The sequence below is a fragment of the Pipistrellus kuhlii genome, unplaced genomic scaffold (genome assembly GCF_014108245.1).
Source record: "Pipistrellus kuhlii isolate mPipKuh1 unplaced genomic scaffold, mPipKuh1.p scaffold_m20_p_5, whole genome shotgun sequence".
In the NCBI taxonomy this organism is placed as follows: Eukaryota; Metazoa; Chordata; class Mammalia; order Chiroptera; family Vespertilionidae; genus Pipistrellus; species Pipistrellus kuhlii.
In genome coordinates this window covers 6,421,291-6,433,366 of record NW_023425551.1, presented here as the reverse complement: position 1 = coordinate 6,433,366, position 12,076 = coordinate 6,421,291, and the positions used below count along the sequence as shown (strand labels likewise).

Here is a 12,076-nt window from a genome sequence, read left to right as displayed (position 1 = left end):
AGGCAGTGGGAACAGGAAGAAGCCTTGAAATAAACCGATTCAATACCCCCAATTTACACTTGAAACCTTGGCCCAGAGAAGTTGTTCGGGGTTACTTATTCAATGCCACTCAACAAGTTTGGCTAAGGGGATAGCCAGAATGTCATGACTTTCAGCCCAACGAACTTTTCCCCCTTCCCCACGCCTTTTCTTATGTGATATAACAAATAAGTATTTCAAAATATGAGTGTTCAAAAATTAATGGACTTTTCTTATAATTCTAGGAGACAACCAAAAGGTAAGTAATTTATATGACAGCAAAACTAAATGATAAATATGACAGTATTGATTAAAGAACAATATTTAATAGTATTTTCATCCCAATAGTCTATCTATTTAATAGGCAGATAGATATTTATTAATTGTCCACTATGTACATGCCAGATAGACCCAGTCTATTACAGGAATAAAACAGATGGGTTTGTAGCTCTGTTTGTCTTTTGGAGATTGGATTTAATATGGACCTGTTGCAAATAGAAACAGGAAAAATGAAGAAAGCATATGGCTCAGGTTTGGCAAGGCTTCTGGGAGAAATGGGTTTTAATAATTAGGGTTATCATTTGCAGAATGACAATGAGGGAATGTAGGGTTCTTTCATGGATCCTATAGATTTCTTTCTCTTGGATGGTGGAATGAGCCCAGGGGTCCAGAGAGTTAATGGTGATTAGAAAAAGAATGAGTCTGTCTGAAGACCTAGAGTAGCTCGCTGGGCAAAAGCCAGTAAAAATCAATGCCAAGTGCTGGAAGGTACCACCGGAAGGTGACCCCCGGTGCAGCCTCTGATATTTGGTGATGGTCTTATCAAAACAAAACAAAACAAAATGGAGAGCTTGAAGTGATTGAAACTGGAAAATAAGACAAGCATAAAGGTAGATTTATTGCACAACATGCCCAAACAAAGGTGGGATATGTACAGAAATGCACCAAGTATCCAAAACAGAACCATGAACGCCATGAAGCTGGCATCTGTGTCATCCGCACAAATTACTGGAACTTGTTTTGTTTTTTCCCCTGACTTTTCTTATGAATGTATTTGACAAGGAAAATGTTAATAACCAGTTTTGATTTTTAAAACATTTCCAGGTTACATCTTGATAAACAACATGGTCTAAAATTAATCATTTAGTACCTCAGAAGGGAGCTTCATTTATTGGGTTACAGTCCAACCCACTCCTTTTCCTGCTGAGGAAAGTGTGATGTACCATAGTGTCCTAGGAAACTGGAACATAAGAATTCACTGAATGGATTTAACTGCTCAGAGTTCTATGTTCAACAAGTGGCAGAACTCTTCCTGAGTTCATGGTAGTGATTCTTCCTCCACCAATTTACAGGTGCTGATTATGAAGTACAATTTTATTTATCTAAGAAAAACATTTTATCCTTAGCATATTATTACTACTAAGGGATTAATGCTTGGACAGTGTTAGGTATAAAGTTCAGCTAATCTAAGCAGTTAATCAGCACACCTGTTCTCTAGTCATTCTACGCAAGTAGGCATTGACTGTAGAGTGAGTGTATTTGTCTGGTTAATCATGGGTTTTTAACTATGGGTGAGAGCCATTGGCATGCCAAGGAGACCAAGAAAGACATGACTGCCTTTCACTGAGTCCCCTCCAGTATCATCCAAGCAAACCCTCTCTTGACCTTATTTACTGTGGTCAACATGGAAGGCCAGCCTCCTGACCCACATCCTAGACTCTTCGTTTCAGTTAGAATGGGGCCCCTAAGTCTTAAGTTTATTTAAAGTTCATAGGCAATTCGAATATATATCCATTTGGGAACCTCAGTTTGTAGCATAAGGTATTAAGTGCCATTTTGCAAAGACTTAAAAGTGAGATTAATGGTAATTCTTCCAATAAGACCAGTCCCCAGAGAGCCCTTTACATCATAGACTATGAAAGTTTTAGTCAAGACCAACTTTGCTCTTTTACCTAGAAAGTCTTTCTCCCATTCCCGTTTCAAAGCCGGGACGAGCTATTGAAGTTGTGGATGTCATCTGGTGGTGGTTACTGCCGTGCTAGGCATTTTGGAAAGACTTCTGTTTAATTGGCATGCTCCCCACAAGCCTTCCAGGCCCTGGGGATATGTGGCATGTGCAGAACGTTCAAGGCAGGCGACATAAAAGTATGTAATTCATAGAGAGAAATATTTTGGAGCTCCCTTCACTCTTACAAATTGGTCATAAAATAAAAACCACAGACATAACATTCCTATAACCATGGTTGTCAAGAAGGAAGATTCATTTGGGAGGGGGTGAGGATGAGGGTCTTTGGTGTGTACTCCTTTATAGGACACCCCAAAAAAGTGTAAGTATTCAAAATTTGTGTGCAAATGATTTTATGGGAATGTTTGATTTGGGGTGTAGTTTTCTGCAAGTTTTTTATTGAAGAAAAGGGGAGTTTTTGAGGTTGATCTTAAGAGGTTTAAAGAGATCTTTTCAAAGTCATTATCATTGGAGGGTATTGTTTTGATACACATGTCAAGTGCATTTAGGATTTCATGCACATTTTGCTATGACTGTTTCCAACTTTTTCTTTCCCAGTGGAAGTGGTTTACAGTATCCGAGGTAGCTGGGACTGCCTCTGATAGACTAGGGGGAGGAGTGAAGGGAAGACTATATCCTCCTTCTCCTCTTACCCCATTAGCTTCTTTGACACACTGGGTTTTCATTAGCTTCTAAAGTACATCCTCAGGAAGGAGAAAGAGAGGCCAGCTAATCCACACCCGTGGGCTCCGACTGAGCATTCCAGGGTCCTGGGTAGTGTATGAGTTATGGCAGTGATACTAGTCATGGTAGGTGACTATTGAAACATAACATTTAATGAGATTGGATACATTCAAGATGTAACAAAAGGAAATAGTATCTGTTACAGAAGTCAAACTACCGGTAAACATCTTTTTCACCCTTTGATGGTATAGTATGCTAGAGGCCCAATGCATGAAAATTTGTGCAAGAGTAGGCCTTCCTTCCCATGGCTGCTTGCACCAGCTTCCTTCTGGCACCTGGGACCCGGGCTTCCCGCCTCCAGCTGCCTGCAGGAACCCAGAACCTGGGCTGGCTTCTTGCCCCCTGGCTTCATCAGGAAGGATGTCCGGTGTAATTAGCATATTACTCTTTTATTATTATAGATTATATAGAGTGCTATTTTAGGGTTCAGCAGAACTGCGAACTGGGCTTTAGTTGTTACATTCCACTTTTGAGCTTTGTAACCTTGAAATTGCCAGCTATAGTTTATACATCTAAAAATAGTCCTAACATATACTTCACAGAGTACTTGAGAGGGTGAAGAGACAATATAAAGAAGAGCACTAGCCAAGTCAAACACAGATTGGGCTGGGGATGGGTGATACAGGGTGGTGTGTGTGGGGGGTGGTGGTGTTGGGTGGATGATGGATTATTCTAAATTGCTTCTAGATCTTAAACTGTTGTTCTATGAATGTATGATCTATGGAAGAGTTGGACATACAGGGGAGTCACATAGGTGTTATTAATGGTGCTTAAATTATTTGGTAATTTGAACTAGAGAAAGGCATGGCTAGAGTGAAGGCAGTTATGATGTTTGATTCAATATTGTTAAGAAGAATTCAAAGGGTTTACATGGCACAGAGCCTGGGACAAGGTCAGGGTCACCCCTCCATAAAAATCAGTCCCTTTTCTCACCATCATTCCAGAAAGTACACTTCCAATAAAAGATATCAATGACTTTTAAAGCAGACCTTCAGGAGCAAATTTAAAGTTCTACCAAAGGCAGGGCTGAATCAACTTGTACTGTTGTTAATTTTAATACTTCATCCAATATCAACATAGTGAATTGGCCTGCCTAAATTTGCCAATTTCTAGGGCATTCCACAGGGTTCTTTTTTTAAAAAATGACTTAAAAGTTTCACCCTAAATTTGAGAGAGGTTTTTGTTGGTGATAGTGTACACCGTGTCTTCAAAAGTCACAAGACTGATTCCCAAAGCTCTGTGTTCATGCTCTGTAGTTGTATGTTAGTGTTTAAAGAAATAGTAAAAAAGGGCCACAGTGGAGATGTTAAGTTCTTTCTTCTATTGTAGATAGAGCTGCAAGAATAATGCAATGATTTTTATTTTTATATGTTCTTTTTAAATGACAAAATATGTACAACTATTATTTGGGAGCTTCCCATAAGACTAATGAAATAACTGAAGTGAACATATTTTAGAATCTAACTAACCAATAACCTAAAGTTAAATAACATCTTTAGCTCTTAGCAAAGGGGTATAGAAAGATAGTAAGCCTGCTACTATATGGATTACCTAAGAAATTCAAGAGACATAAAATGTTTTCACCTATGGTTTCTAAGTAACTGCCTCAATTCTTCATTTAAATCTTTTAAGATATACCTATGCTTTTAGAATAAAGTACTTAGTATGTGGTAACTCACATCTTCTAGCTCATCAATTCGTTTATAACAAATTCTCCCTTGCTGTTCTGTGCTGTGCTAGAAGACAAGGAAAAAATGCATTCACCCAAATTCTTGAGCAGCTTATTTCACCAAAGAAATTACAAGTTGTGTTTATGTTGGCAGCTCTGTCACAACCTTAGTCCATACCCCAGCCTGGTTACTATGGAAATTCAACTTACAAACACTATTAATATCAATGCATCAATCATAAAGCCCAGTTCTACTTCCCTGGATCACAACCTCATAACTAAAAGCTAAATGATTTATCTGACTATCTGAGTTTCTGTAGTCAATGACAGGGAACAGATTTCTTGAATACTTACTGATTGAATCATAAGTAAAATGACCTGTTATAATAACTATCTTTTTACCTTGATGACTTTTATTGCATGATCAGAAAGGTCAGCTGTATTTGAAGATTCTCCTGGACTCACATTTTACCAGAATCATTGTGTTAATTAGTGTCAATCAGTATATTTAAATCCCTCAAGCTGGCCCAGCTGGTGTTGACTCAGTGGTTGAGTGTGGACCTATGAACCAGGAGGTTACAGTTTGATTCCCATTCAGAGCACATGCCTGTGTTGTGGCTCAATTCCTTAATGTAGGGTGTGAGGCAATCAATGGTTCTCTCTCATCATAGATGTTTCTATCTATCTCCCTATTCCTTCCTCTCTGAAATCAATTTAAAACAAAAATCCCTCAAGCTGCCAAGAACCAATCAGTGTCTACTTAGGCTCTATATCAGGGTTGGGAAATTTTTTTCTGCCAAGGGCCATTTGAATATTGATAACATAATTCACAAGCCATACAAATTATCTAATTAAAAATTAGCTTGCTATATTTGGTCACTCACCCCTAATACCTTGGCAGGGCCAGATCAAATGATTTTTGGGCCTTATATGGCCTGAGAGCTGGATATTCCCCATCCTGGCTCTATAGATACAAGGTGTGTTCTAGGCCCTGGGAGGACATCTAATAGGAGATACTGATTGGCCCTAAATAAACAATGTTTTACTCATTGAAAACACACACACACACACACACACACACAGAGAGAGAGAGAATTATATCAAAATGGTACAGGACTGGTTGCTAAATGAGTGATAGTACATTTTACTCTAATGACAATTAGCCTTTAAACTCCAAATTTATGAAATGATACTCTGGATATAAAATATTTAAGGAAAATAAGTAAACTTACAATTACAGAACAAAATTTAAAATTACCTGCAGACAGCAAGTTTAGGGTATGTTTGTGTTGTATTATTTTCTTTAGCTTTAAGCCTTCTTATGGGTTTCTGTTATTAACATGAGCTGAATGAAAGAAACCTTGGAATATCATTTTGTCAATTCTTGTTAAAGGCTAGCGTTCAAAATGGAAATAATATCTTTATTGGGGATATACTAGTTATATCGGTTAATAATGGTGGATTTTTTAATCAAAGAAAACATGACAATTTCAAGAGAAACATCAAAAGTGCTTTGTTGAAAGTAATGTCCATCACTAGCTATATATTTTCCCCATCTCTCAGGTAATTTGTGGATACCATCCCAATAAAACTTTTCTTGTTTTGAGGCAAACCATTCAGAGACCCAATTTTCCACTTCTTCTTATGTTTTGAAGTGCTGCTCAGAAAGTACATGTGCCATCAATTGGAAAAGTGGTCATCTGAAGGAGCAAGGTCTGGTGAATATGGAGGGTGGATTAATACTTCCCAGGCAAGATCTTTTAATGTGTCTTTAACTGGTTTTGAAGTGTGTGATGGTGAATCATCCTGAAGCAAAATTACTTTGCCATCTCTTCTGGCACATTCTGGTTATTTTACCATCAAAGTGTGGTTCAAATTGATTATTTGTTGTCAGTAGTGATCAATGGTTTCACCTGCTTTTAGAAGCTCATAATACACCACACCTTCCTGATCCCACCAAATGCAGGGCATTGTCTTCTTTCTGAAAAGATTTGGCCTTGCAGTCAATGTTGATGGTTGACTTGGATCAACCCATGATTTTGTGCATTTGGGATTCTCAAAATAAATCCACTTTTCATCGCCAGTTACAATTCAATGCAAAAAAGACTGAAAAAGCAACATTTTACTGATGACTTTAGATTTTCCATTTGTCTTTTGTTCAGTTGATGTGGCACCCATTTTCCTTCCTTTAAAATCTTTCCCATTGCTTGTAAATGATTAGAAATTGTTTGCTGATCAATGTTTAATCTTTCTGCAAGTTATTATTGAGTTTGACATGCATCTTCAATCAATAATGATTGTAATTGTTAGTCTTTAAACTTTTTCGGTTGACCTGGACATTCTTTGTCTTTCACATCGATATCATCACTTTTAAAGTTTTTAAACCAGCATTCACAAGTATCTGTAGATGGAGCGTGTTCACCATATATGTTCGGAAGTATACAATAACTTTTTCTTCAAAATAATGAATTAAAACTTCCTGCAAATGCTCTTTTTTGACATGAAATTTGACATTTTTTTAAGCCTAAAAATATCTATGATGATAAAACCTTCAGTAAATGTGACACATGAAGTTTGTCACTTGCTGTCAATTCAAAAAAAATAGCATACATGTCAACTCCATGTATTGAAAAAAATCCATATTATAACTGGTACACCTAGTAAATATTTAATCAGATGGCTTTTCATAATGGCTTCTAAGTCTATCAAGTTCATTTATAACTGAACAATAGGAAAAAAAGGAAATAAAAGACATCCATATTAAAAAGGAAGAAGTAAAGCTTTCTCTGTTTGCAGATGACATGATCATGTATTAAAAAACCCTAAAAAGTCCATAACCCTCAAAAAACTATTAGAGCTAACAAATGAGTCCAGCAAGATTGCAGGAGACCAGATCAATATAGAAAAATCAATTGTATTTCTATTAATGACAAATCCATCCCAAATGAAATTAAGAAGACAATTCCATTTATAATAGCATCAAAAATAATAAAAGGAGTGAAGGCTTGTACACTGAAAACTGCAAAACATCACTGAAACAAATTAAAGGAGAACTAAATAAGTGGGAAGACATCCTCTGCCATGGACTGATGTTGTTAACATGGCAATAGTCTCCAGGTGGATGCATAGATTTAACACTATCGCTATCAAACTCTCAACTGCCTTTTTTGCAGAAATTGACCATCTTATCCTACAATTCATATGGAAATGTAAAGGGTCCAGAATAGCCCAAACTGTTTTTGTTCATCAGTTTATGTTCTTGAAAAAGAACAACAAAGTTGGAGGGATTCATTCTTCCTGATTTCAAAATCTACAACACAATAGTAATCAAGACTGTCATACTGTCATAAGGATCAATGAAATAGAATTGGGAGTTCAGAAATAATGCCATATATTTTTGGTTAGTGGATTTCCATTTCACTGTTAAATGGAGAAAGAATAGTCTTTTCAATAAATGGTGCTGGGACAAAAGGATATTCATATGCAAAATAAAAAGTTAGATCACTAGCTCCTACCATACATAAAATTAACTAAAAATGAATCAAAGACCTAAATGTTAGCACTAAAACTATAAAATTCTTAGGAGAAAATATAAGTATGTATCTTTGTGACCTTGTGTTAGGCAATGGTTTCTTAGATAGGACATTAAAAGCACAAGCAACCAATCACTCCAAATTGGAAACCATCAAAATTAAAAATGTTTGTCCTTCAAAGGCCATATCAAGTAAATGAAAAGACAACCCATAAAATGAGAGAATATATTTGCAAATATATATTTGCAAATTCAGACTAAATATATTCAATAGAACTCTGAAAACTCAACAATAAAGGGACAAATATCCCAATGTTAAAATGGAAAAATTTGAATAGACATTCCTCTAAAGTAAATATACAAATGGCCAACAAGTGTATAAAAAATATACACACCAACCATTATTGGTCATCGGGGAAATGCAAATCAGAATCACAGTGAGATACCAGTTAACATCCATTAGGATGGCTATAATTAAAAAACCAACCAGTAATACCAAGTTGTGGCAAGGATGTGGAGAAATTGGAAGTTTCTTGTGGTGCTAGTGGAAATATAAAATGGTGCAGCTGTATTAAAAAGAGTTTGGCAGTTCTTCAAAAAATTAAACAGAGTTGCCTTATGTTTACAGCAATTTCACTCCTAGGATATGTTCAAGGTGAATCAAAGACATATGTCCACATAAAAACGTATACACAAATGTTTATAGCATCATTATTCCTAGTAGCCAAGAAGTGGAAAGAATTCAAATGTCCATTGACTGATGAATATATGACCAAGTTACAATGTAATTTTATTCAGCCACGTGAAGGAATGAAGTACTTACTGATTCATACTACAACCATGAACCTTGAAAACATTATGCTCAATGAAAGAAGCCAGACACAAAAGGTCACATATTTTATAATTTTAAATGAGATGTCCAAAATGATAGAGGCAAAGCCATAGAGACAGATAGTAGATTAATGGTCTCAAGGGGCCAAAGTAGTGAAGGAAAGGAAAAGTGACTGCTAATGGGTATAGAATTTCTTTTGGGGTGACTAAGGGTTCTGGAGTTAGATAACGGTGGTGGTTCACAATTTGGTGAATATACTAAATTGTCTACTTTAAAGAGTTAATTTTATTATATGTAAATTATGTCTATGGAATTTAAAATTGCTGTGTTTTTCCTTCAACACTCTAACCTAGGGGTGTCGAACTCAATCAGAGAAGGGGCTAAAATCTAAAATCCAGCCTAAATCGCGGGCCGAATGGTTTATTGAACAGTCATAAACTGTCATTGTGATGGAAACGCAGCGGAGTGCAGTGATGACAGCGCGGTGCGGGCCACATTGCAAGGCCTGGCGGGACGGATTTGGCCCGCGGGCCTTGTGTTTGACACATGTGCTCTAACCATTAAGTTCTAACAAAGCATAATACAACTTGCAAACAAATACGATCATTGAAGCACATATTTATGTATTTTATTTCTAAGAAAAACAAGTTCTGTGTTCAATCTTACAGGTGGTATGAAATTTGACCAATTGTGGTCAATATTAATTAAGGTATTATATTTGTATCCTTATCTCCCCATTGCCCCTCAACCCCTCTACTCATGCCCTCACACACCCCTTCCCACCGTTTTCTGTGTCCATTGGTTAGGCTTATATGCACCCATACAAGCCCTTTGGTTGATCTCTCCCCTTTACCCTCACCCTTCCCTACCTTCCCCCTGAGGTTTGATGGTTTGAAAGATGCTTCTCTGTCTCTGGATCTGTTTTTGTTCATCAGTTTATGTTGTTCATTGTTTTCTATAAATGAGTGTGATCATGTAATATTTATCTTTCTCTGACTGGCTTATTTCACTTAACATAATGCTCTCCAGTTCTATCCATGCTGTTGCAAATGGTAAGAATTCCTTTTTTACCGCAGCATAGTATTCCATTGTGTAGATGTACCACAGTTTTTTAATCCACTCATCTGCTGATGGACACTTTGGCTGTTTCTAAATCTTAGCTATGGTGAATTGTGCTGCATATATCCTTTCTGATTGGTGTTTCTAGTTTCTTGGGATATATTCCTAGAAGTGGGATCACTGGGTCAAATGGGAGTTCCACTTTTTAGTTTTTTTTGAGGAAACTCCATACTGTTCTCTACAGTGGCTGCACCAGGCTGCTTTCCCACCAGCAGTGCACGAGGGTTCCTTTTTCTCGGCATCCTCACCAGCACTTGAAATCTGACAGGTTTTTAATATCAGTGTAGATAGTGAAATAATGAGTCCAGCCTTTCTGCTAGTCACACTGTGAAGGAAAATATGAATTCATTGCTTCCGTTCTCTCATTAAGTTCATGCGGATCCTTCGCATGTAGGTTGATTAAACCTTAATTGTTCTGAAGTTGAGGGAAGAATCCTGAGTAGTATTTTAACCCCAAAATATGTGCTCTCTTGTTCCTTCCCAGGTGCTGCCCTTCCCCAGCCAGGTGGTGTACAACAGAGTTGGCAAGTGTGGGAGTCGCACTGTGGTCTTGCTTCTGAGAATCTTGTCGGAGAAGCACGGATTTAATTTGGTCACATCGGACATTCACAACAAAACCAGGCTTACTAAAAATGAGCAAGTAAGTGGTCTTTGGCCGTGGCTAAATTGTACTTTGCTTCGATTCGTTTGTGTAATTAGTGGGTGCCTTACAGGACATCCTTCAAACCCTGACGGATGATTACCAGATTTGCAATTTCATACTGTATATTTGTCAGAGTGTGGAAGGAAGTTTAAGTTAAGTGTTCTGGTGGTAGTCGTTAAGCCAGGAAGTTTCCGAGAAGGAATACTTTTGTTAGACCAAAGGCCAGTGAGCACTCATCATTGTTTATTTAGCTAAAAGTAGCAATGCATAAATCTCAGATAGTTACACCACTGAGCTACAAATAATGCTGACATCCTGATGGCAAAAATAAGAAAGATTTATTTTATTATTTCTCCTTCTATTGATATCTTTGCTCACAAGTATTCTAGGAACCTGACTGGTCGATGGGGGCATAAGCTTCCTGTTACCATCAGCTCAGGGGATCTTGAGCTTCCAAAGCAGCATTTGGCATTTTCAGTGGCAGCAAAAGAATGATCCCATTTCCCAGGAACAATTCTGTCTCCATATAGCCGAGCCATACAAGTGAACATCCTGGTGGTAGAGTCTGCTCTACACTCTGCCTGGAAGCTATGCAGACAGAAGCTACTTTATAAGCTTATACAAAGTAGAGTCAATAGCCACTTTGCTGATATTGCACAGTTAGGCCTAGTGCACTCAAGGTCATTTTACAGGGTCAAGTTTGTTAGCCTATCTTGCAAAGTTGCTTCTGTGCCTTTAGTATTTAGGATGAATGAATAGCGACCAGTATAATGCAGGGTTTTCTAGAGAACAGAACCAGTAGGATGGAGATATCTATCAATTATCATTAAATAGCTATAAAAGGAGATTTATTATGAGGAATTGGCTCACACAATAACGGAGACTGAGAAGTCCCATGATTTGCCATCTGTAAGCTGGAGACGCAGCAAAGTCATTGATGCAATGGAGTTTGAAGGCCTGAAAACCAGGGGAGCCAAGCTGTAAGTCCCAGTTGAAGTTAAAAAAGTAAATGTTCCAGCTTAAACATTGAGGCAGGGAAAAGGGGGCCAGTTCCTCCTTTCTCCACATTTTGTTTGATTCAGGCATTTAAGAGATGGGGTGATGCACACCCACATTGGGAGAGCAATCTCCTTTACTAAGTCCATGGATTCAAGTGCTCATTTCATTCAGAAACATTCTCATAGACACACCCAGAAATATTGTGTGATCTGGGCTCCCCTTGGCCAGTCAAGTTGACACATAACATTATCTATCACAACACCCAATGAGTATGGAAGTTTGGAGAATAAATAAGGCTCGTGGTTTACTATCAGATTGAGACCACAATTATGGAAATTTCCACCCATGTCCACTTCTTTCTGGCAAAGCTCCACAAAGAAAGGGAATTTTCAGTGGCCTTTATTTCTTTTTCCATTGGGACAGTTTTTAAGATAGTAACATAACCAACAGCACTTGCTATAAGCCAATATATTTAATGTCTCCCACAATATAAAGAACAATATGTCCACTCTTTT

The 12,076-nt window shown here is 37.5% G+C and overlaps 1 protein-coding gene across 3 annotated transcripts in view; it reads left to right on the top strand.

Annotated features, from left to right (window-relative positions):
- Positions 1–12,076, top strand: part of UST (uronyl 2-sulfotransferase) — a 242,739-nt gene that overhangs the window by 128,908 nt on the left and 101,755 nt on the right. For 2 of the 3 annotated variants that reach the window (XM_045573320.1, XM_036413823.2), the window contains exon 3: positions 10,404–10,559. The exons of the other annotated variant lie outside the window; for it this stretch is intronic. In XM_045573320.1, the coding sequence (XP_045429276.1) occupies positions 10,404–10,559 (156 nt within the window). The remainder of the gene's footprint in view (positions 1–10,403; positions 10,560–12,076) is intronic. 3 annotated transcript variants of the gene reach the window in all.